This window comes from Pseudochaenichthys georgianus, chromosome 8 (assembly GCF_902827115.2).
Source record: "Pseudochaenichthys georgianus chromosome 8, fPseGeo1.2, whole genome shotgun sequence".
NCBI lineage: Eukaryota > Metazoa > Chordata > Actinopteri > Perciformes > Channichthyidae > Pseudochaenichthys > Pseudochaenichthys georgianus.
This window is the reverse complement of record NC_047510.2, coordinates 25,870,008-25,897,503: the sequence shown is the minus strand read 5'-3', so window position 1 is coordinate 25,897,503 and position 27,496 is coordinate 25,870,008. Positions and strand designations below refer to the sequence as shown.

Here is a 27,496-nt window from a genome sequence, read left to right as displayed (position 1 = left end):
TTCAGCCTGATGTAATGTACAACAGCTCCCCTACAGAGAATGTTTGTGTCTACATGATGTCATATATAGTGCCTCTTCACTTTGGACCCAGAGGCTTATACATAAACATAGGAGTAGTGTAATGTGTGTCTAGAAAGTGGGTGAAGATAAGGAACTTTAAACAAAATCATAAACTTAACTGTAATTGGTCTAAAATATTGCAAATAGATAAATATCACATATCCATCACCCTTCAAGGTGGCATCTTCAAATTATAGCCTTACTTTTAGTTTTCGTTTTTTGTTAAAAAAACTGTCTCCATCTGCCTCTTGCCCGTCTCTTTCACTTTAAGTCCTAACCAAGTGATAGGGCTATCTGCCACACACTGATAACAGGGGTGTGGACATACAAACACACACATATTACTGTACATCAACAACATCAACTGCTGTCTTGTTACACGTAAAAAACAGAGGTAGATGGAAACCGGGTTCCTACAGCTAAGGGGAAGTTAGATTAAAAAAAAAAATTGAAGAGGTATTCAGTAAATATAGATGTTACAATTTGTATTTATGGAGTAACCGACAAAAAAATCTTACTTCAAATGTCTTAGCATTTTAGGACTTTTGTAAGATTGATTTAAGACAATTCAATCCTAATCAAGGCCTTGTTTTTAGATTAATCCATTCATTTTTAAGACTTTTTTTTTAAAGGATCTGCAGTGGAAAGTGTAAACGAACTATATCTTAAAATAACTGAATAATTTATTCTAAGAAGCAGAAATCTTACTCCGTCATCTGTGACACACACACATACACTAGCCAGCAGCCCACATACTATAAATTGACATTTAGATGCAAATAGACAGAAGTTTTGTATTCTGCAGCCACTTCACTATGGGAATGTGTTGTAATGTGCGGTACTCAAAGATAAGATTAGACAATGGTTAAAGAATGTAGTTCGAAAGAAGATAAGAATGTATTTTGAGGAAGATCAATGTAAATGAGATGACATTTAGGAAGAATGTAGCGTATGAAATTAATGCGGGACAGATGGAGAAAATATATGAGGGGGATTTAAACCACCTGTTGTTTAAACCTGGGGGGTATACTACGAAGCAGGATTTTCGCTTAGCCGGCTAAATTCAGGGAAAACTCCGGCTTTCCGGTCCTATGAAGCTGGTTCTCTTTTGAGCAGGCTAGATCTCCATGGTAACTTATGCTTAGCGGCTAACCTGGTCGGGACCAGGGGGGTATACTGCGAAGCAGGATTTTCGCTTAGCCGGCTAAATTCAGGGAAAACTCCGGCTTTCCGGTCACCCGAAGCTGGTTCTCTTTTTAGCAGGCTAGATCTCCATGGTAATATATGCTAAGCAGCTAACCTGGTCGGGACCAGGTTAGGTTGCAGGCTAAGAGCTCAACTCAGTGAAAGCACCGCCTGCTGACCAATCAGAGCTCAGTGTGCGGAGTTTAAAGCGATCAAGTCATATTACAGGAGAAAGGAAATACAGAAAAGCTGCCGTTGCAGGAAAGACGGCCGGCAAAAATCACCGACTGTGTGAACGTGAACATGAATAGAATATCACCTCCATCTTCAGAGCAATCTGACTATTATAACATTAGCGTTAAGAAAGCTTACTTAAATATCTGCCACGACATAAGTAACCGGATCAGAGTAACATTAAGTACAGTCCGCGGCATATCACTTCATAATGTATCATATATTTCCTTATCTGAGTCAGCTGAGCCGTATCTGGCCGTGCAACACTCACAGTCAGGGCCGGCCCTCGGCATAGGCAGTATAGGCGAATGCTAAGGGCGCATCAACCCATAGGGGGCGCCGAAAATTGAAAAAAAAAAGAAGTTAGAAATAAAAAATATATATTTTTTTTTATTTCATAACAACACAATTTCCCGATTTTGGATCAACAAAGTACATCTTATTATCTTATACTAACAGAACTACGCCTATATTGCGTACAGCACCCATAAACTATGGCACACCCCCCCCCCCCAAAATCAAGTTGAACTGCCCCAGTCCCAGTAAAAACCAAAGGTTTATGTGAAATTGTTCTTTTTTTGAAATAATGGTTTTAGTGTGCAATTATAGGTTTTAATTTTGTATTTGTATTCATTTAAAATAAATCAAACTCCCAAAAAACGTACACAGCTTCTGTGTGCTTTTATTAACATTGAAATTTACTGTGTAAGCGGCCGCGAGGGGGAGAGCTTTAGAGAGCTCTCTCCTGAAAGACTGAGAGGCTCTGATAACCTCAGCTCAGTGAGGTAAAGGCACACCTTTATATGATCATTATAGTTATAAAAAAATAAGAGAACAGGTGAAAAACAGGTATAAAATACTGACAGTACAAAAAAGTTGTTATTAATAAACAAGAATACAGTTTGAAAGGGGAGTGATTTGTAAAATATCCATAAAGAAAAAGAAAATCTGCTTACAGTTCTGTTTCATATGGGTGTTGAGAGATGTATCCATAGATCTCCTAATGTTGCTCTCAAAGTGCACCAGATTGATGCTTTTAACTTCAATATAAAAATAAGTCTTCCCGGGGGTGAATGCCCCCGGACCCCCCTAGAGGAGCCCCCCCCCCACTTAAATCATGTTCAAATGGATAGGAAACTAAATACAGTTGCACACATCTTGTGTCAATATCTTTGTTTTTGTGGTCATGCCACAACCATGCACGTGCGAATCATAGTGAGTGTCTGCATTTTGGGGGGGGCGCCAGCTAAAATCTTGCCTAGGGCGGCAAATTGGTCAGGGCCGGCCCTGCTCACAGTGTCACATACTGTATGCAAAAGTATTATTTTAAGCAACACATTAAGTTGACGAAACACTCTCGAGTCAAATGTAATTAAAGTCAGATCGTGTCTTAGAGACGGGGCAGTGATATCATAAACCTGTTAATGTATGCATTCAAACACTTTTACCAGCTGTATTCACCTTGCAGGTGCAGCTATGTGGCTTTGATCCTGGATAAAGTGTTTAAGTCATGGATATTTAATTTAACTTCTTCATATTTGACTAGTATTAAAGTTCACTTTTCATTCAGGAAGTATGACGCAGCGCTGTCAGTACGCTTCTCCATGTTTGTGATTGGTCGAATGCTCCAAATACCACCCCTTTCATGTGAACGCGCACCTAACTAGATAGGACACGGCTGGCTTGAGCGATCCACTTGATAACCCGTGTCGTAGGACCGTTTAGCGAGAGCGCGTATGTTTTGGATTAGGCCAACCGGCTAACTCAAACATATCCAGGTTAGGTTGAACCAGCTTCGTAGTATAGGCCCCTGTTGTCTGCAGAGTTGGGTGTAACGCGTTACTTTGTAACGCGTTTGTAACGCGTATTACTTTGTCGGTAACGGAGTAGTGTAACGCGCTACTTTTATAATCCAGTAATCACACTACAGTTACTAACATTGCCCCGACACGCGTTACTTCGTTACTTTCTAAAATCAGTCATAATCAAACCTCAACAAACACCTGCAAAGAACACATGCTAGGTGAAGCTAACGCACATAGCTGTTGTTTATTTATATCACACACACGTAGTTCTTCTTCTCTGTTTTCCGGTTGTTGCTTGTTTTGAATGACGAATACACACTACCGCTGCCTGCTGGTAAGGAGAGTTATTGCCACTCACGCATGCGCAGTTCGTACGTGCTCGGCTGAAGTCTGGCTCCAGTGCAACACATGGCCAACACGCAGGAGAACACGCTGACGCAACAGCGTGAGCAGAGATGGGCTGCAGTCGGATAGTTTAAAAATCAGCTCCTAAATTCTAACCCTATCGTCTATTCCTTGACCTCTGAGTGAAACGTCACGGGGTTAAGGGATAGTGGATAGGAGAATTAAAAAGGACTTAGGAGAAGAGACTGAGGTACTTTAGAGAATCCGAATGCACTTTCACTATCCAACGTGTTTATGATGTGCCAGCGGACGCCATTGTGTGCGTCTGCTGCTGTGGGGAAACCATGGAAACCACAGTTTTCTATACAGCGGACTACAACATGGATGTTTAATAAGAACGAGGGACTACTGTAAACTCATCCAGAGACTCTGCTCCGTGCTCTGATGCTGCTGCTTTGCTTTATGAACGGGGACAACAGAGAAACATATTCTTCATGACCAAAGTTGGAATTGAAATAAAAAAGGAAAGTGAAACTTATGCTCGTCACCCTCTCCCTCCGGTCCACATTAATACAAATGATCCCAATACGTATGATTGTATGAACTAAAGATCTAAAAATCAATACAGATGTATTTATTATAAACGTTAGTCCTTAACATCTATCACTGTGTATATCACCATTCAAACATCTTTTAAAAGTTGAACAAACTCCACACAGCTCAGTAAAGACTGAAATGTTGACTTTATTTGATCATGTCAGTAAAAACTAACGTTCATATTTCTCTTTTTGATTATAATACTGATGAACGTTCAAAACAAAGCACCTTGGCAACTTACCACCTATGTTTTAAAATGCTTAATAAGCACCGTAACTTTCATGATATAATTTCTCCGTCATAATCGGTTGTTTCCGTGAACGGCCGACTGTTGAGTGACGGCAAATGCTGCGGCTGCAATGCATTGTGGGGCAGCATTTTCGCTTCTCCTGTCGGTTAGGGAGGTCCAGTGGTTCCTAAGCTAAAGGAGGTTATAAAGGAAGTTTGAAACCTCCTTTCCTTTCATTCTCATCATTCTAGAGAATTCGAACGGCACTTATCATGGCTGCCACTGAGGGACTTCCGGGTCATTTCACTCCTTTAGGAAGGTTCCTAAGCTAAATGGACTATTCGACTTCAGCCATAGACTGCGCAAAATATACAGATAGCAGGAGACAGAGGACAGCCATGGTCAGATAGCAGGAGACAGAGGACAGCCACGGTCAGATAGCAGGAGACAGAGGACAGCCACGGTCAGATAGCAGGAGACAGAGGACAGCCACGGTCAGATAGGAAAACATTCAGGATCTGGATCAGTCTTATGCGACAATGGAAACTGAACTAAAGAGAACATTTGAAACTTTAGCAGTCTGCGTGATCTGCCTGCAGGGAGGGGCGGGCCGGCCCTGCGAGTAAAGTAACGAGTAAAGTAACGAATTACTTTATGTAGATAGTAACGAAGTAGTGTAATATATTACTTTTTTTTAAAGTAATATGTAATATGTAATATATTACTTTTTTTTAGTAACGACCCCATCTCTGGTTGTCTGTCTGTCTGTCTGTCTGTCTGTCTGTCTGTCTGCATAGTTTCACTAACCTCCTCATGTTATACTCCGTTAGAATGAAACGCTAAAGGATATGTCGAGACTCATTGTACAATATGCTGATAGAGTGGAAGAGCCAGTTTCAAAGCCGGTTTGTGATGTGGACATGAACATGAAGCAGGACTGATATTTGTCCAGATCAATGCTTTGATCCTTTTCCTACTGCAGTGCCCTAAGATAATAAATATAGCATTAAGCAGGTCCATTAAATTCAATCAACCCTATACAGCAGGATTTTATGGAAACCAAAGTCACACTTCCTCTCACAAAAAGCCTGTATGTGTGTACACTTGTTGTTGTTGTTGTTGTTGTTGTTGTTGGTGGTGGTGGTGGTGTTGTTGTTGTTGTTGTTGTTGTTGACAAAGTACTCATGGTATGGAACTGCCTTTGACAACTCTCTCTCCGTTTGATCGCCACATTGGAGACTTCTGAACTCAGGGGTCTTATAAGCCTTGACATTTTGTACGATATACTTTATTGTTCGCATTTAAGGCAATTGTTATAGACATTTCTACAGCATGAAGTAACACCTTGGAGGGAGTTATTATCTGTTCACTATCAAAGCTCTGGTTCTGTGCTAATTATTTGTACAATTATTGAGCTGACGGCCAATAAATCCACCATGATCTCATCAGTGCTCAGTAACAGCTCAGCCTGCAGCGATGACACCCTTCACAATATGTTTGCACTCTCAGGAGTGTTGCAGCTTCAGCCCTGCAGCTTTTCAATCAGCTTGACAGTTCAGCTGCAAGCATCTGCAACAAGTGTTACATGACAGAAAACATCCATGCCCACTTTATCAGATGTTTTGGAGAGTGTGACCCATGTTGGGAGAAGTATTTTGTAAGTAATCTTCAACCTTCGAAAGCGTATACATTTGTTTTGCTCTTTTGTTGGTTGAATTTATAATTTGCATGAAGAAGGAATGTTATTTGTTGTGGATCTAGCCCATAAGCATTTATTTTTCTTGTACCATTGCTTTCTTTAGGAAATGTTGCCTCTAGTCTATTTAAAGTAAACTGACATTTACAAACTGCACATTTTTAAGGACTGCTGCTCTTCTTTGAAACAAATATCCCTGCAACACATGGTTTGTGGCAGTGAAAATAACGGCATGTGTTTTAATAGGCATAATAAATAGCATAATGCAAGCAGATGGGATGTTTGCAAAAGATCACAATGCAAGACTCTCCAAAACATTGAATTTGACTTAAATTGCAGAGGATCCACTTTGCATCTTGAATCTGTATTACCCATCAACCTAGAATTCTGATGTTTAGTCCAACTAGTCACAAAGATAGATACATGGTCACACTAATACTTGCTTCATGCGTAATTCAGTATACCAGTTTTACAGTTTGACAATGCAGCTCCTTGAGTTATGTTTTTTCCACCTCAAGCTCCTCTTTCTCTTTTACTTGCTACTGAGTTATGATCTCAGGAGACACTCAAACTGCCTGTACCACAAATACCACACATAACTCACACAAACTTCAGCAGAGCAGGAAACTTTCTAGAGTTTAGAGACCGCTGGTAGAGCCGAGCTGGACACACAAACCACACAGCCAGCTTTCGTATCATTGAGCTGTTACGCAACACACCACAACACCAGTGGGAAAAAACGTTTGGTTATCAAAATCTCTGGCCAATCCTCATGTTCACGTTGCTGTCTAGTGCTGCCTTTCGTGCTCTCCTACATGCTGTGCTCCATCTTCCTCTCTGCATGTCCTATTTCACTCTATCTGATCTCTCCTGTCGCTGCTTTCCCCCATGACCTTTTATTCAGTTTCATTTTTAAAAGCTCCAAATCCCACTTTTGGATTTCTCCAGCTGTTCTTGGTCCTTTCCCAATCCTCTCTCTCTTTTTCGCCCTCTGAGAGCTGGCCAGATCTGCTCTCTTCTCTGATTGAGCAACACTTACGGAAGCTGCAGGCACACAGGCACACACACACACACACACACACACACACACACACACACACACACACACACACACACACACACACACACACACACACACACACACACACACACACACACACACACACACACACACACACACACACACTATCAGGGTAGAGCTGTCACGGCCAGAATGTCTGAGACACAGCAATTTCATTAATTTGGTAAAACCCTTGTAAATTATCCTCGTTCGAGGTTTGGTTGAACTCTTTAAAGCTATGAAGCCTGTGCACTGTGCTGTCACGCAGATACAGAGCAATGTGAGTACACTCAGAACTCTTCAAACTACATCAATCTCATTACATGTAGATAATGCATGTTTTCTCACAGACGTTTGGAACTGGCTGTACTGGTTCCACTACTGTCTCAAAAACAACTTGTTGTCACCCATTACATACGCAAAAGTGCCAAATGCTTCAGTTGTTTTTGCTACACTGGCGTTACACAACATCAGCATTGGATGATAATCTATTTGCAATGTTACCTTTCAGCAGCCATAGCTAGGTAGCACAAGCTAATGCTAACACGAAAACTGTGCTAGTTGTTGGAAGATTCTGTCTACCATCAAGGTTATACTATATACTGTAAGGTTATAACTAAACTCTAAAAACTAGTCAATGTTCCAAAAGTTAAACAACTAGAGACATAAACTCAAATGTAAGCTCCAACTCCATTGCAATTTATTTGGGGCTAAAGTCAATGTTTACAGCTGTTTTGAACGTTGTATGCTTAGGTCTACATAGCGCAGCAGGAAAACAGGATTTCGAATCAAGCTGAATTGTTCTAACCTGAAAATACAAAAATAAAAACTGGGATTCAGTTTTTAGCTCAGGAAAGAACTCCGGTCAAGTTATGGAAAGTCATAAAATAAATTACATTATTGAATGCACTTTTTTAGTTTAACTGCAGATTGGATTTTCCCTTAAAATGACTATTTCTTGTTTGTTTAACCTGGCGTCTATCGATTGATCAGTTTACCAATTATATGCTTTTATAACTTTTAACTTTACCTGGTTGCATTCAGGAGATGTAGTTTTTGTCAAGTATATATCATTTATTCTCAATAATGTGTTCTATATCCAATGCAGTTCTCACACAGCTTTCAAGATATGGTAATCTGCCACATCTGCCTTTAGCAACCAAACTCAGCAGGACTGAGGGCTCAAAGGAAACTTGACCTCCTGATTTATTATAACCGGGATATTAAGTTTACGTTAATCCCCTTTTGGAAAGCATGCAATTGAGAGTATTGTTAACAAAATCCTTTACATGCATGCATACACACACACACTATATTTAAATTAGCTTTGTAACAACTTACTGTAGCGACAGTATAACAGCACACATAAACACATGCGTGCGCAAACACACTCCATTGTGTGTGTGTAAACAGTGAGCAAATGATTGTTGGCTGTGAAAGGGTTAACAGCGGTCATGAGCCATCCCACCGCTAAATTATTCAATAAGCTGCGATCTAGTTTCATCAACTGCCAACGCCACTGCCAGTGGTCGCATGCAGAGGGAAATATGAACATTAAACGTGTAAAAAAAAAAAAAAGGTGATCCAATCATCACCAAAATGTAAAACACAGCATATACATCAAGCTGTAATTATCAGAATTAGCATGTCCGCTGAACTAGCTTACTACTAACTAACTTATTTAATTGTTCGTTTAGACAGAATGTTTTGCCAGCGTTTGATTATTTGATGCCTCTAATGTAAGATTCAGATTTGTCTAATGTTAGCTGGATATGTTAAAGTCAGATAGAGACAACATTTTCAAAAAACTCATGAAGCTAACATTGTTCAGCTAGCTAGCTACGGTTGTGTGGAAACTGATATTTCCATAGGCAATGCAACTGTAACCTAGGGGGCTGGTGTTTTGTGAAAATGTAGCTTACATTTATAAAGTTCAAAGAAATTACATGGGCTTTCAAGTCAAAGCTGCAGCCCCTGACCTTGCGTGACAATTCATGTTGCACTATAATAAACAAAACATTTTTTATAATGTAGTCAAAGTGGCGTAACCCAACCACAAAGTAAAACACAAGTCTTGCGTGTACACTGCACTCTCCCACACATGTACTCACACAGACTGACAAACAAAGGCTGGTTGTGACAGGAAGCTAAAGGAATTCATGGGATGGCACTTGCCCCATTGACAACAGGCTACATCCTCTCAGTGTGCCACAGTCACACAGAGGCCAGTACGTATGTCTGAGAATGTCACTGTGTGTGTGTGTTGTGTTACCAAACTCCATAATGTTCTGCTGTGGGCGTGAAATAGTCCATATTGTTTTCCGTATAGAAAAAGCACTCTGATTAATTGAAGAATTTTCCACGTGGACATTTATGAGCCTGGAACAAAACATGGACAGTGTTTTCCAACCAGTTACTGCGTCTCCTCCCATTGGGACTGTTTTGAAAAATGTACAGATGCAGATAAGCGGTCGCTTTCCTGATGACAGCCTGTTTACCGACAAAGATGGAAAACATCTATTTTTCCTCCACTCAGATACAAATATTTTTCACATTTTTCCATTTTCAACACCCACAGTTCAAACAAACATGGTGAACCCATTTCAATCAATGACCGCTCGTATGGTAGAGAGCGAATGGTAACTTCAGGCCCTCAAATACAGTTGGATCTACAGTATGCACTATCAATAATAAACCAAGGACACACAGTCGTGCTGTCTCCCTCCATCACTGACACAAACATGCACAATTAAGCTTGTTAGATCAAACCCACAGTACAAAAAGACCAAATCAAAAAGGTCCAAAATGCACTCAAACACCAAAGACTGAGACGTTGAGAGATGGTACAGGCCCCAGGGGGTGATTAGTGGGTGTGGACATTCATCGAGAGGCAGTCAGAGGTTAGATTGGCAGACACTTGCGTCTCCCCCACATAATGACTCCCAGCTGTGCTACTCTCACTGTTTATGTTAAATGAGTTCCACTGCGAGCTCTTTTCCTCTCCATGGTCGCTAACTGTAAACTTCTGTCATTTTCATTTTTCTGCAAGGCTCTGTTTATCTATCAGTCTGCAGTATTTCTCTGGGCTCTGCAGGCTGTTCTTAAATCCACTGTTTCTCCTCTTGAACTCTCCTTCTCAATCCTCTCGCTGCATCTAATTTTCTTCCTTCCCACGCACTCTCTTCCTCCTTGCTTGTTCTTTTCCTCCTCTCCCTCTCTCTGCTGTATCTTCATTGCCTCGATCCCAGGATGCTAATATATTAGATATTCCAATATCCATTTTATATATATTATTCCATATCTCCCCCCTTGGAATATCTAACCCAGCTGCCCAACACAGGAACTTCCTTTCTGGCCAGGAAAGGAAGATTTGGATTCATTAGAGTGTTTGCTCTTGATTTCTACCTCCGTCTCAGGGCAGACTGCCTAGATCACAGCTACCCTAAAGAATGATATGTTGCCATCTGTGTTATTTTTGTCGAGGCTTACGTTTGCAGGCTCTGTTGTAGTGATCCAGACTCAGCCATAATTCCTCAAATATATTTGCAATAATTGCACAAGAAGGTTGAAGGGGAAGTTTAGTTTCTTTCTTTCATTATAAATCATGAACCATCTTTTCCTCTCTACCGTACTTGTGTCTCTCTTTCTCTCTCTCATGCCACCCACATACTCCATTTGTATTTTTAGCATGCACAAAACGGACCATGATAGTTGCTTCACATGAAACAATGGAGTTATCAGATTGCGTAATACAGATCTGTCCGATGAACACAGTATGTGCACCATATGTAGACTCATATTTGGTCACCCAACACCCACGCTACCTGTCAGTAACCTCACAGCTAATATCAGCTGAGGTTACAGAGCTGGCCACCAGCTCTCATCCCTCTCACTGCACATGTTTCACCCGGTGTGTGGGTGGAAAATCAGTGTGATTATACAGGTTCTATAAATGTCTTCACGCAGGCTTTAAGAGCTGGCAGTGATGAGCGGCAAATAGACATTTTCACTCCAAGTACATACAATCTATTCAACAACTTTGACAAAGGAGATGCATCAGGAAAGAGTGATGTTATGGAAAATAACTATTATTATTATTACTACTATTACTATTAGGATCCATACTTATACAAAATAAATGCACTCAAATTCTAAAATAACAGGAGACGTGACGTATAAAGGGCGACTGTGAATGGAGGATTTCGGGTCTAAAAACAATGGATTCTAACAGACTGTGAAACCAGAAATTAGCATTTACCTATTTATTACACAACTTTGTTGCAAATTTTAGCCCAATACACAATCTTTTCCAAGAGCTTATGTAGTTGTGTTGCCTAAAAAGGTTCTGCACTGCAAGGGCTTGCCCAAGATAGCTGGTGAATCATTGTATGAGGTTAGGTTGACCATAAATCTTAATAATTTTTCTAAACTGCTTGTTGTTTTTAAGTCTTTGTTTTTAAGTCTTGTATTACTGTGTGATCTTCTTTGTTGCTTGTTTTTAATTATGCTCTGTAAGGTGTCCTTGAGAGCTTTGAAAGGCGCCCATAAATAAAATGCATTATTATTATTATAATTAACGGGATTTCTTTACAGGAAATTAGCTGATCAAATGTTCACCTGAATCTCCTCCCAGAGCACCAATGTGTTCTTTGTAACCAAATCTCTCTCAGAGGGGCATGGGGAGGGGCTCCTTATTTTCATCTAAAGTAACAGACAGAGAATCAGCACTTTTGGAACAGGGCTGAAACAGAGAGGATTATGGGATGCATCTGTTTGGTATTTCGAAGCAAACACTTCAGAGACATGTTTTGTATGAGACCTATAATATATTGATGAAAAAGAGTACAATAGGAGAGCTTTAAGGCGATATAAATGTTGTGATTTAGTTTCTAGCTCCTTTTTGAGAATGATCCCATGTCTCCATGGAGCATTTCAGAATTTAACCCGTTTGTCATCAGTAACTAAAGTATGAACTTGTACATTTATGTTTTTTACTTTTCCCTTGCAGGAGGCTGTTGCCCAGGTTGAAGCCCAGGTCCAGTTGCGGCCCCCGGTCGACCCGTCCGAGCTCGTTCCACGCCTCTGCCACCTGATCCGGTCTGACGCCGGCTACGGCTTTAACCTCCACAGTGATCGATCCAGGCCCGGACAATACATCCGCTCCCTGGACCCCGGATCAGCTGCAGACCACGCTGGGCTCCGGGCCCAGGACAGGCTGATTGAGGTAGGACAAAGGAGCGTGGATGTATTGTCTGGGTATTACAGAACAGTGCAATCTAATACAACAACAATGCAGTAAATCCTCCTCTGGTCTCGTCTTTTGGGAACATGGTCAGATTTGAAGCTCTGTTACCTTTTTGCTGATTGGACTGCATTTTATAATTGTTGTTGTGTATGATTAGATGTAAAGATTAACAGATACATTATTTAGCTATGAATAGATTTACCTTTAAACAAATACAAATAGTTTCTGAAATTGTGTCTTGAGAGCGTTCCTCAGAAACAAAGCAAGCTAAATAGGTTTGTATATTTTTTCCCAAAGGGTGGGATTAATTTATCTGGACTTCCTGACACTTCAATATCCTTTGCTATTTGACCAACTGTAGAATGATGACTGTAGCACTTTTTTGCCTATACGATATTTCCTCAAATCCTTTTGTTGACATTTTTAATTAATCTACACTCTGGCCAATATAAATTCCACCTTGAGTTTGTTAAGAAAATGCATGCAATATGGCTCAATGCAATTCTGTATTGCATGTTTTATTATTTGACTTGTATGATGGTTAACATATTATTGAGTTGGAAGCTATAAGAGCATAGATTGCAATAGAAAACAAAATAAGATACAAAATGAAAAGTAGATTTTCAAAAACGAACTAGTGCAGCTGTAAATACAGATACAAAAACGGATGTGTATGTGACATAAACAAATACAAGGTTATAGCCCCAGTGTATATGCATGAGTGGTGGGTGGTGGATCAGTTAGGAGTGTTTTTGTGTCAGAAGTGAATGGGATGGCGAGAGACCTCCATGGTTGTGATAAGCTTAAAGGAATATTAAGGAGTATTAAGTGAGTGTTTACATGCATGTATGAACTTTGACAGCAGACCCAGGCAGAGGAATGAACCCATACTAATGAGGTGACTATTGATGAATTATTCTGGGTTAATCTGGTAGATGTCTGAGAGTAATATTAGATTAGATTAGATTACTTTATTGTCATTACAAAAATGCAAGCACAGTGTAACGAAATTTAAGGATGGTCTAACCAGATTGCAAAACAGTCAGTTACATACACATTTATCAGAAGTATGTACCAAAATAAATGATACAAAAATAAAGGTAAATAGATGGGAAATGTATAAATAGGAATAAATACACGGATAATAATAAATAAATACAGTGAATACAGAATTGCGCTTCAGCACAGCACACGACAACAACTAGGCAGTATGGGACAGCGTGGGGTTCCTTGTCAGCAGTCTGACTGCTGAAGGGAAGAAGCTGTGCGTAGTAATATGATTTACTGGGTGTGAGAAAATGCCTCGAAAGCCTCTTCTCGCCCTGCGTTGTGTCACTTTTTCTGTTGCTTCGTATGTTAGTTTGAACTGTATACTGTACGTGTGCTGCTGTGTGCCTACACTCCTGATTTTGCATGTGCCCACATTTCCACACAACCATCCAGTCCATTATCTCCAAATACATCTCCATGTACACTTATTTCACCTTCTGTTTAGCATTAAATCCATGACACACCAACACACCAACACACAGCACTGCCTACCAGTGCTTCTCAGCTAAAGTACTGTAGCTCCAGGCTGCTCAGAACGTCACTAAAAGTCAACAGATGCCATTGTCCATTTCTTCGAGAATAACTCAATCCAACAATAGTAGAAATAAAAGTCAGTCATCTGTGGAAGAATCATTATACAGAGAGCTGGTCCAAAACAAAAGTAGATATACCTTTGTCTAAAGTTACAGAAACGTTTGCGTTTTCACACTTGATCAAATACAGATGTGACCCCATCTACATAAACTGTCACAGCTGTAATTAACAAGGCAGGAGTCACAGGTGTGTCTGCTGCCAGGCCTCTGTTACTAAAGATAACAGGACCTGAAGCCTGGACTCAATTTTCACTGTGTGTCAGACCGCAGAGAGAGAGAGAAGAGGCCGGTCAAAGGGGGGAGGAGAGTCCGTTATAAATCAGTCCGATCGCAGGGGGTGGCAGGGGGAGGAGGAGTGTGTGTGTGTGCCGCTTCTTTTAAAACATAGAGAAAAAGAGGTAGACAGTGTGTGTTGGATTACAAAAAAGCAGTGGATAGTGAAGATGCAAGGACAAAAGGAGTGTCCCCAACAACAGATAACAAAAGCAGACTCTAAACTGTATTTTAAAATGTTTCTGTCCCAAACTGAATCTCATGCATTTAAGTGTCAGTCAAATGAAAGTTAAAAGATATTTGATTCATCTCGACATGAGCAAACAGGTGACAAGGTCATGCGTGTTTTATCAAGTTTGCCACGCTGAAAAGTACAACCAATTACGCTGGCAGTACATCATCATTTTCATTATAAGCAGTTTTCCATCTGAGTTTACACACTCAACGTTCATCCTTCATTCCCATGACCTTTGTCCTCACTGGCTGAACATCAGGGTGCAGACCAGGCTGCAGAACAGGCCAAACAGGACTCAGTGGGGTCTGATAGGAAGGCTAAACAGAGTTCATATATATAGGATCTCCCAACATATACGTGTTTTTTTGCATGTTTAAAGGGCCCATGTCATGCTTTTCCGGTTATTACCCGTCCCCTTGTGTGTCATGAAGGTTTATATGCATGTAAACGGTGTGCAGAGTCAAAACCCTTCAAAGTACACCCTGTAGCGAGTAAAACTCCAACACAGTCTATGCTGCCCCAATTTTTTTGATAGGAGACTAATATCCTAAAAGCCCCTTGCAGAGATATGAAAGTTGCTTTGCACAACAAAAAGATAATGTTCTTTCCTAATGATGAATCAAGTGTAATATAACATGAGCCAGCAGCTGGTTAGCTTAGCTTAGCACAAAGACAACATGGTAAACTGCTAGCCTGGGACTGTGTGAATGTAATAAAAATAGAATTTAACACATTGAATCTCGTTTTGCTTTCTGTTTGCATAAGACTTCGCACTGTTTTTGTTTTGGAAGTATTTTGCATTTCCTGTGGGACGCGTTAAGGTCAACTTTATGATTGTCCTGGTAGAAAATGTGGTTTAACATTAGCTTAATAACCCTATCTCAGTGCTTTAGTTTGGGTGTGTGTGTGTGTGTGTGTGTGTGTGTGTGTGTGTGTGTGTGTGTGTGTGTGTGTGTGTGTGTGTGTGTGTGTGTGTGTGTGTGTGTGTGTGTGTGTGTGTGTGTGTGTGTGTGTGTGTGTGTGTGTGTGTGTGTGTGTGTGTGTGTGTGTGTGTGTGTGTGTGTGTGTGTGTGTGTGTGTGTGTGTGTGTGTGTGTGTGTGTGTGTGTGTCCACATGCTGATAATTGCAACCGTCTAACCATGCGTCAAGACATGGCTTGTGTTATCTGTCAGCAGCCTGTTAGAGAGGTGAACAACCATGACACCATGACAGATCTCTCTCTCTCTCTGTCTCTTTCTCACCACGCCCCATTACGCTGGAGGTGTATCAGCAGCTAGCGCTGTAAAGGCTATGATGAGAGCCCAGCTGTCGATGCTTGGCAGTGACACCAGTGAATGCTTCATCAGGCTTTCTGCTCAGCCTGTGCTCAACAGTGCGTACTCTGTACCTTTACAAACTTGAGAGTGACACTAAAGAACATAGAAAAGTGCACCATACTCACACTTGAGGTTAACTTCTTGGTAGCCCACCTGATACCTGGATCACAACCTTTTCACGCTGTTCCACATTAAAGAAACTTGATTCTAAGTTTTTGTCAGGCATTTTACTTTTATATTTTGAATGCACAAGACTGTAGACAACTATAAAAAACCTCAGAAATTATTAGCTTTAACCATTTTAGCAATGTGGCTCTATGGGTGGTAATGTCGGTCTGTAACCCTCTTTGCTCCTGTTGGACATAAACTAAACTATTGGAGGGACTGACATGACATTTTTCACAGGTCCAATGTTTTAGTTTCCAGTATACATCATCTTTAGCGCAACATTTTTTAGCTTTGTGGTGTCATTCACATTCTGTTATTAGCCTCGCTGTGCCTAAGTACAGCAGAAGTCTCTTTTGTAAAGTTATTTTTAGCAGACACAAATAAATACATTCAGAGATATCATGTGTGCACCACTTAAACATAAAAAAGTAAATCTGTCCTTGTTCCTTTAGGTTCGATATACAAATGCATGAAAAAACAAGTGAGATACTGAATTGCACACACACAAAAATCCCTGACAGACCAGATTTGGTGACCATGGTCAAACTGTTCACATAGCCACTTAGATGCATATTGATTTTCATTGTAACTGCATGCAGGTATTTTTTGAGGAGCATAGAACACAATTATCAAAGAACAAAATTATCTGTCCATCATTTTAAACAACAAATGGTGAGATATTACCATGAAATCTTTCTACGCAGAGTGATAAGTACTCTTTCCACTGGAAAAGAAAACATCACAGCTGTTGTAGGAACATTACATTTTCCACTCATGTATCTAACAGGATGTGTAGTTGCTGAATCATGCATTATCTTTTCACAGCTTTTGTAACAATGGGGTGCAGACTTCATCTTAATCACCTCTCATTGTTTGCTGCATGGTCAGTGTGAAAAGGAGCTTATGAGATTGCGTCTCTCTTTGCTAAATTAAACTGGAGACAGAAGATTTAATTGCCACACATGCAACGTGCACACAGCTGTGCAGACGCAACGGAAATTGTTTGTTTTGATTGATCCAAGGTTAGTCTAGCTGCACTAACACAACCAAACGACATCAAAAATGTCAGGTGGCTGGACTCTACATTACTTTCATGAGTTATACACCTGAACACACACACACACACACACACACACACACACACACACACACACACACACACACACACACACACACACACACACAGACAAACACGACAAGTATCGAGAGGTTCCCTTAGGAATATTCCCATGAGAAATAAGCTTCTGTACTGTTCCTGCAGCTCGTATTAATTAGCCCAGTGTGCGCAGGGAGCAGAGTGTATTGTCTTGTGTGGGATGGACTGCTAATGAAGGGCTGTGAAACATGACACAACACCTGTTGTTTGGCCCAATACAAAGATGCTTGTTCTCTCTATATCAAACTGTCTGTCTGGGTCCCTGGCTGACTGATGTCTATTTTTTGTATGTCCGTCTGCTTATCTATCATGAGTCCTGGGAAGAAAGGATACGTTTTTTAACAGAGGAGAGGAGCAGTTCACATTTTCCATCTGTCGATTCCTCTCTTTTTTTTATCTTCTTTCCACTCTCTCTTGATCTCGTTTCCTTTCTTCCCTGAAAAGCCCATAAAGTCTCTCTCATTCAACCCATTTGTCTTATTTTTTATATTTATATAACCCACTTTCCACACACCAAGGTGCCCAAAAGCAGTTGTTAAGGGTTTATTTCCCTCTGCTTCACTAATGTGTCCCATCTTGTCATAAGCGGTGAATTTTAAACAAATGCCCCCTCAGGAATTGGACACCTGAAACCCGCACTATAGCCGGAGCCCAGGAGAGCCATCAATAATTGATTGTGCACCAACACTAACTTGGCGTGGTGCGAAGCTACCTGCCTCAGAGAAGCCAGGGTCTAGACAAAGCAGGCCTCCAAATGTAGACAGCATCAAGATAAGAGAAAGCTAATTCTGTTTTGTTATGCCAATATTGTGACATAAATGGTCAATCACGTGCAGACATATCATGTTGTCCCTCTGAGGGACGATTGTTGTAACCCCTTTTGGAATTGAAGGAGTCTTTAATCGTGGTAAATCCTAACTCAACAGCTGCCATGTAGAGCTGCCCTTAATTCTTCCCTCAAACCCTGTTTCAAGAATTCATAATTCATAACAAGAGTTTGCGTAATGTTTTGTAGAGAGGTCATGTTGAAAAGTGTGTAATCAGTATGTTGTCCCACAGCTCCACCTACTGGATAATTTAGGTAGCACAGCTCTCAGTGTGGTATACATGAAAGTTGTGGAAGATGGTTTCCTCAGGTGTTGCATTAAAAACAGCCTGTCCTCCTACAAAAAACGACCATATAGGTCGATTGTTCAGCAGCTAAATACGACCCAGAGTCACGTTTTAAAGTGTAGCCCCTCTAGTGGTCGTGTAAGAAACAACATGCTCCTGTCGATTGCAAACGCTCCGGAGGGTCGTTTATTCACAAATAACCCTCTCTGGAAAATCCTAAATTGTGGAATAGTTTGGCCATTAAAATGCTTTTTTATTAGATTTATAGCGAGAAGTGTATATTGTACTTTTATAATCCACGTCCAGTGGATGTGTAGGATCTACAGTTTGATAGATATACGAAGATGATTTGAGGTCTCGCCAGGAGAACGTGTACTGTATATGGGGCAGCTTCCATGTAAAGTTAGCGTGGGTGAAAACAGTATTTCCGGTCTCGAAGTTTTCATAATAAAACCGGAAGTATTCCCCACACTGTCAAATGATTACGCAGTGATATCTCCATTACTCATCCACTAAAAAACATCAGTTTATCCTTGTTAATTACACAATATTGATTGGTGTAAATTGTGTACAATACTTTTGTGTTTTTAACCTTCGATTCGGAGAAACAAATGGTTTTTTCGGAGTTTAGACACGACAGAGTTTCCGAAGACACTACACTACCCAGAATCCCCAGCTATCGTTTGGGACTACAACATCCGCCTTGCTTTACAAACCCCGTGATTAGCCCTCAAGCTCTGTGATTGGATATTGGAGTGGCAGTGCGACAAGGTTACGCTGTCAAACAGCTCTTTGAAATGGAATGGAACCACGCCAGACTATCCAAAACTGGACTTGGACGGGTCCAGCCCGGCCCTCCCCCCCATAATTACACTTGCTGGCTATTGTGTGTTTCGCAACATGTTCTATGGCACGTCTCTACTGGGAAATTTAGTTTTAAAAGACGTTTTCGTATTTCCCACAATTAGAAGTTGCCAGTATTAAACTGTATACATCCCTGGAGGTTTAAGGGATACGAAACACATTGGTGTTATCAAATTTAAAACATATAATTAATACATGGGTGAAAATTGCTTGTGTCCATAATGGGCAGCATTAATACCACATGACAGCTGGTCTTATGTCTGTGACCCCTCCTGTTGTTAATTGATAAGCCTGAAACATGCACTTGTCAAGGTGATGCACATTTAGCAAATATGGCAGTAGCCATCGATCATCTTAAGATAAGATACTTTATTGATCCCAAGTTGGGAAATGTTTTTGTTACAGCAGCATGTACTACTTTGTTCTACTCCACTACAATTCAGAGGTTAACCTGGTATTTTTACTCTACTACATTTATTTTGTTACTTTGCAGATTCTGATTAATTATGTGAAATATAAACAACCCTTAAATCAGACTTTAGTTACACCTGAGTACAATTCAGCCTTATCAGTTTGTCTGTTTTGCACATCCTCCTGTTAATATCTTTGGACGTCCTGCACTAAACTGTTTTATTGTAGAGATCACTACAGTATCTTCTTGATATTTTCTATTCTATATTTCTATCATTGACCCCTATTTTGTATGTAGGCTACTCTTAATATTTAAATGTTTTCATCAAATATAACTTATTCAACTACATTCAATAACGTGCTTTAACCACTAGGAGGTGCGGTTTAGACCAGTGGTCTAGTTAATAAAACATAATAATATCGTACATAATATGACTATTCACTTTATTGTGAAATTAAAACAGAACGGTAAAGGAAAATACAGTTTTAGTCTCTCGATGTGAAGCTTATGCATTGTACCATGAACCTGTATAGACCTGTAACAGTCAACTGCATGAGGAGTTGGAAAGGTAGTTCAGAAAATCAGTAATATCTTTAAAAACTACAAAAAAGTCCCTTTCTATCAGCTGTGCACCGTTATGGTGTAAATACAGACTATCTACTAATTGGATCAAATATAAAAGTCAGCCGAATTAGTGTTGATACTGCAAGGAGACGTATTGTGTGAAAAGAAATGGAAGATGTTGTTTAATTGTTGATATATTTATGGTCCACGTCACGTATTCAGTTTTGGCGGCATCTCTTCCAGTTTGTTAAAAGGTCTTCAGATCAGGGCTCGGTAAATAGATATATACGGCAGATATGTAATATTTAATGCAGCCGAACCGTGTATTGCAATGCCGTTATGTGATGACTTTCAAAGAGAAAAGCAAGAACACTCGGAATAAAGTATTATTATTTTTTTTTTTAATGTTTTCCGATTTCATATCACATAAACACCATATCCCGACGTGCATTGCGGCGTGATTTTAGCCTATCAAAACCTCTGAAAAAAGAAATGTGTCTCTCAGAATCGAAAGAGAAAAACCTATGGGAAAAACACAAAAGCATTGTACACAATTTAAACCAATTAATGTCGTATAATTAACTAGGATAAACTGATGTTTTTTTAGTGGATGAGTAGTGCAGATATCACTGTTAAATCATTTGATCATTGGTTTTATTATGAAAATGTCGAGACAGGAAATACTGTTTTCAACCCGTAACTTTACATGGAAGCTTGCCGCATATACACGTTCTCCTGACGAAATCTCAAATCATCTTCGTAATATCTATCAAACTATAGATCCTACATATCGACTGGACGTGGATTCCAAAAATACAATATATACTTCTCGCTAGAAATCCAATCATAAAGCGTTTTAATGGCCAAACTATACTACAATTTAGGATTTTACAGAGAGGGTTATTTGTGAATAAACAAGCCTCTGTAACGTTTGCATTCAACGGGAGCACTCGAGGCCGACAATTTTCAAACGTAATTATAGGTCGTATTAAGCGCTTGAACAAACGACATATTTGGTCGTAATAAGGGCTTAAACAATCGACCCATTTGGTCGTATGAGTTGGAGGACTTGTTGATTAAAAACTAAGTTGAGTGTCATTTAAGCAATTCATGGACATGGAAAAGTTTGTCTTAGGAAAAAAAATCTCTTTCCTTCCAAATAAACCCTTCTCTTTTTTTCAACGTTTTCCAGGTAAATGGTGTGAACATCGAAGGCATGCGGCATGCGGAGGTGGTGGCCTTCGTTAAGAAAGGGGGAGATGAGACCTGGCTGCTGGTGGTGGACCAAGAGACAGACGAACACTTCAAGAGGAGTGGGGTCGTCCCTACAATCAGCCATCTCAGAGGTAAACAACTGTCAGAACACCACATTAACACGCATGTTATGGTCATTTCATAATAGATAGTGATAGCAGGTATTTCACTGCAAAGACTGAGGTGGTCAACAAAACTGGTTACTATTTTAGAGTTCAATCACTTTTTTTTGGAAAGTACTTGAAGATCACCTACGTTCTCACTTGTTTCTTTGTGTACATTTACATTTCCTGCATGCTCAGCTGAAATATCAGAGGTTATATTAACCATTATTGGAAGTAATTCAATTTAAATCAACTGATTTTTCCTATAATGAGTGGAAAATGACATGGTTATTTCTGGGAAACCAACAACATTTAAGAATTGTATATAGTTCTCGACTAAAACATTAGTTGCATTCTCATTCAACGGGCAAAATAACCTTTCAATATTGCAAAAAAGTTGTAATACTCAGCTGAGGTGGAAAAGTTTAAGTAAGCAGGTGAGACATGTGCACTGGAAACAGATGTAGCTTATACATCAGTACATACATGATGAACATGATGATGATAACCTTCCTTAAAAACCTCACAATAAACCGTAGTGGAAGGAAACAAGCCTTTTTTGTTATTACTTTTCCATATTTTATGATGAAATGTTGGCGATACTTTTGGATTAGACCTCAGGGAACCCTATACAAACATTGTTGGACTGGGAACCCATTCCTTTGAATATCGACTATGTATAAAGACAACAAGAATCAATGGGATTTTCCTTTCTATAGACTATGACGGTCCCTCCATATCCAACGGCTCTCCGAACCCTCAGATCAACGGCAGCTCCACCACACAGTCCTTCAGGTCCACACGCTCCGACCTCAGCAGCCAGGGCAACAGCACACAGGTGGGTGTGAGGATTACATGTATTCTGTTTGGTCTTTTACTTAGAAGTCAGTACCCTCAACCTTTATCTCTGTCTGTGCGTCTTTAATTCCATCTCCCATTTAGCTGGCAGAAGATGAAGGCAGCCAGCTGATGGACCCTTTCGCTGAGATGGGTCTGAGTCTGAGCGCTACGGCAGCAGAGGAAAAGATGAAGGTCCATAACAAAGAAAAGAGAAAGGCTCCACAAATGGACTGGATGAAGAAATATGAGCTGTTCAGCAACTTCTGAGACTTTCCCTTCCATTGACAGATGTTTGAGCACTCTGCGAAGGATATCAAGATATAAGAAGACAAAAGGAAAAAAGTTGTACTATGGATTTGACTTTTTAAGCCACTTCAGAGACTCTTTAACAGCTTATTTTCTCCTTTTTAAAGCACAACATGAAGGAAGTGCTAACTGACTGAAGGAACTATGAAGGAAAAGCATATTTTAAAGTCAAGTTTTTACAAATGTATGTACATCCCCATCACTTTAATCCTCCTTTATCCACACTTCTAGAGACTTGTTTCAAACAAATGAGGGAGAGAATTATTTTTATAATTAAAAAGTATAAACAAACTATAAAAAGAAAATATTATCCCATCTTCATGCATTTTAAAAGAGCTTTATGGACACTGTGACAACAATGATTGTGGACAATGTGGGAGTTTTGGCCCATCAGTCAGAGGAAGCCCAAGATGGGCAGAAGATCACTGTGAAAGAGTTCAGAGCCTCCACCTTCAGCCCACGCAGATCTATTTTATTATCACGCATAAAGAAACGGATGGCTGTGTGTTCTGGTTGCAGCATTTCCTACATGTATTTTTACAGAGTGTATTAACTGGTCATCAGATCAGCCCTGCTTTTGATCAAAAAGGTAATCCATTATCTATTATATCCATTATCCTAAATAACACATTATTCCGTGTTATTTAGCACTCACTTTTAATAATGTATTACCACTAAACTCTTTTCCAAAATGCTCCGGTGCACAACAAAGGGAAGCACCATTAACATCAAATGTATTGATACAATTAACCATGGAAGCTGGAAAGTAGGCGAGGAAGGTTGTGTCTGGGCAAAAAGTACAAATAGTTTATCATTGGAGGAGGCCCGATGTGAACAGCAGGGGGCAAACTTGCTCCACAAATAAGAGGTCCCGTTTGGCCCGGAAAATAAAACAGAGAAGATGGTTAAGCAGGCTGGTTTTATTGTGACACGAGAGGACTATTACTTAGTTAAGAAGAGTAACGTCTTTTGGTGTCCACTAGTTGTCATGGCCAGGGAACAGTCCGGCACAAATTGCAAGTGGATGTTTTTACACTCGTACCTATTAAACAAATGTGATTTTTTTACATATTAAAAACATTGATTAAGATGTGGCAAGCAAGCCGTTTCCCCCATTTCTCTTTTGTATGCTAACCTAAGCTAACCTGCCGTTTGCAGTAGCTTCACATTTAGCACAGGTGACACTTTCCAACCAAAAGTGAAAAGGGGTTTTCCCAAAAATGCTGTACTATTCCATTAATTAGATAAGGGTCAGGGCCGGGAATGAGCTCAGAAGTGCAACTATAGCCGTGAAAGATAGTTATAGGATGTGATGGAGTCCAACGTGAGCAGAGTGTGAGCAGGTTGTGGGGCAGAGAGGTGTAGCTAAGGCTGCACAGTGAGGTCAGAGATACTCCAGGGGATCTAGTGAAAGAGAATGCAGGAGCCATGGAGCTTACTGAGGATTATTACACACAGGGGCACAGCTGTCATGCTGGAGCACAATGTGTACGAGTGTAGAGAAGGTATACATGCCCAATCCAAGCTATGTTGAAACAATGCATTGCAACAAGTGAAAGTGCAAATTGGAGAACTTGTCTTTTTGTACCTGTCCATACCTTTACAGTGTCCTAATTCATCTTTGTACATCATTCTGTGTGTGCATTAGCTTTTCACTATGTATGTTCTGACAGTCACAGCAAAGAAAACTCTATGATACCATGGCTGATATATACAGTAAAAGCACACGGCAGGTGGCATTTTTTCAATAAAGTGTGACAATGGTGTTTTTGAATATATTAAACTGTTGTCATTATCTCTCGTGCCTTCTGTAGTCGGTCTCTTCAATACTTAACATGTTGCTTTCCCATCTATCTGCTCCAAAGGCACACACTTTGTTTTAAAGCTCTTTGTGTGAATGGAAATGTATTATCTCACATTCTTTCTCGTTATTAGTCTCTCTGTTATGATTCCTCTTTAATTCCCTCCTTCTCTCTTGCAGAAGATTACGCTAGTGTTCAGTTTTCAGTTTCAGTTCTCACAATTCTCCACCAGCCAGCTGCTGAGAGCTTAAAGGCCAAGCAAAGGTTAAATAGAGTTCAAAAGTAATTGCACTGTGTGTCTGGTGTGTGAGGGGTTGACGAGGAAGAGTGTGTCTCCGTACTTTCATGTGATTCTCTGTCTGGCAGCATACAGGGTCAGGAGTACAGTATGCAGCTGTATTTTTGGTCTAAATCTCCCTTCAGTCTGCATGTATCAAGTTGCCGGAAGAAAGTGCTGGAAGAAATATAAGGATGTGTTACTTAAATAAAATTGCTGACATAACAATATAAGTGAGTTTAATAAAGCAAAATGGACAGGTTGAGCCAAAAATACAAATGTTTCGAGTCTTTTGTTCAGGATTTTTAATACTGATGCCTTATCGCGTAAACAGCATAAACTGTTGATGGTGTTGGTGCTAGCTTTATCTCAATACAGTCAAAATACAAGGGTAAAAATGGACCTGCATACAAGTAAAGGGTTGGTCAGTTAAAATTGAGCTTTTCTGAGTTAATGTTGAGGAGGGTGTTATGAATGATCAACATCAGCAACAAGTGATGTCCAAACAAACAAGAACATCTATTCTGTAGATGGAAGCCTGTTCATATAAAGGCTTGCAACTGATTATGAATTATACAGCCTCCTTACTCTGTTTACCGTTAATTAACCAGAAAAGACACAAAAAGCATGGTGTCTATGGACACCACGGCGGTAATAGACTAGAAAACTACCATGCCACATATTATAGAGTCATCAGCAGAATTAAACATGGCCAAAGCAGACAGACAACACATGCGGTATGAACAATAAACTCCACAGACCAGGGACGTGCACAGACATTTTGGGGGGCAGGAGCTCAAGTGAGAAAAAGGACACTTCCCATAATAATTTATAAAAAAAAAATGTAAAACAAAAAGTTAAAAATAGTTGCACATCTCTGAGATACTGACCCATTTATTTTAATACCCTCACACTCACACAATTGTTTAATACTCAACAGAATTCTACAAAAATAATCAGCTAACACAGAGACAATGGTCTTCTTTAGTATTCACTACGCACAAGAGCAGACAACAAACTAGTACAATTAATAGTTATTAAATGAGCAACAAACAATCAAAATTATGAAGTTACTGTTTAAGGCATAACATTGCAGGCAAAAGATCGTTAGGTCTGAATTCATATAGGTATAAAGCTAATCTGCATTTAAACATAACATTTCCGGGGGAAATACTGACTTGACGTAAGTAACTATCTGGGGAAGTTGTGAGGTGCTATGTTTTTTATCCTTTTCACCTGCAATGCCTTGGTAACTGCATGCAAATTTGCGCATTTTAATTAGGCCTAGTTAACGCCTAATTTGCATATCAATGTGGTGATTGTGATTACGTTATTAGATACACATTGTACTGTATTCACCTCTAGTGTCTCCCCATAAGTGCAGTAGGCCTACATTAGCCTGTATGCCCATGATAAATTGCCTTAGCTAAACCTTGAGCTAACTTATCCATACCCTACTTTAACTATATTTGTTTTTGTCTTTTGGCTAATTAGCTGTAAACTCGAGACACAGGCAGTTTAGTCATTTGTTCATCTCCACTCACCTTCAGACAAGCCAAGAAAAGCCGGCATAACATGGGACTTTAAGGTGGGAGGTGCTGCTTCCTGTCGGTCTGAAGTGACTGCCGATGACTGTCCGCACCGCTGTGCGCGAGAAGTGGAGGGAGGGAGGGAGGGAGGGTAGAGAGAGCATCGGAACTTCACAGTCTAATCTCCCGACCTGATATTTTTATTTTGTATTCAATCAATATATTTTTGGAAAGGGGAAACTGTGCGCAAACATCAGTAGATATATATTCATTTATTGGAGAAAAACAAATGGAAAAAAAAGCACCCCATAAAAAGGGCACTTTCTCTGGAGGAAGAAAAAGGGCAGGGGCTCAAGCCCACTTTGATGTCTAATGTGTGCACGTGCCTGCCACAGACGCTGCAGAAACATCACACAAACTCATGCACAACAGAAAGGAAGAGATGCACAGTTTTTAGTGTCGTGGTGCACATGCGCAGTGGCTTCATGTGTACAGTGAGTGCAGGAAGTGTGTTGCTGTTGTTGCACTCACCTGTATGAACGGCATCCTGTTAGACGGAGTTCTCCTTATTCTGCACGGTCCTCTTCAAATCAAAATAGGCAAACTAGTCCACTTCATCTCTCTATCCAAATGCACTTCTTAAAAGTTTTCAAACATTTTGAGAAAAGGCTCTGCAAACAGAACAGGGAATATTTTCGCGAAGGCCCCATGACACCCAAAGAAGGTAAAAAGTTCCTTATTAAAAATAGAATCCCATCTGGAGGGTCCAGATTTTTACATCGGCATTTTAGCGGTATGCATTCAATTCAATTCAAAACCTTTATTTATCAAGGTGAAATCCCATTGAGATCAATGATCTCTTTTTCAAGGGAGACCTGCAGCAGTAGGTTCAACATGAAGACATAAAAACATAAACAACAGAACAACAAAAGGACATCATAGCAACATGTACAGGGATTCCAATTTACATATCTATCCACATGTACAGGTACCAACAGCATCTGATTGTGTAGCATCCAACCGAGCTTTAAAAACATACCATAGGTCAGTGACCACCAACTGGCGGCCCGCGGGCCACATCCGTCCCGCCAGACATTCTCATCCGGCCCGCACGACGGGGGTGACTGTGGCGTTAGCTGAGTGGTTACTGCGTTTTTTTTTTACAACGTCGTGAGTAAGGTGC

General features: G+C 40.1%; 1 protein-coding gene across 1 annotated transcript in view; it reads left to right on the top strand.

The window, feature by feature from the left end:
• The window catches only part of LOC117451594 (Na(+)/H(+) exchange regulatory cofactor NHE-RF2), a 34,232-nt gene extending 11,560 nt beyond the window's left edge, over positions 1-22,672 (top strand). The window contains exons 3-6 of the mRNA XM_034089980.2: positions 12,220-12,435; positions 21,394-21,547; positions 22,279-22,397; positions 22,502-22,672. Of these exons, the coding sequence (XP_033945871.1) occupies positions 12,220-12,435; positions 21,394-21,547; positions 22,279-22,397; positions 22,502-22,666 (654 nt within the window). The 3' untranslated portion in view covers positions 22,667-22,672. The remainder of the gene's footprint in view (positions 1-12,219; positions 12,436-21,393; positions 21,548-22,278; positions 22,398-22,501) is intronic.
• Positions 22,673-27,496: the final 4,824 nt, after the last annotated feature.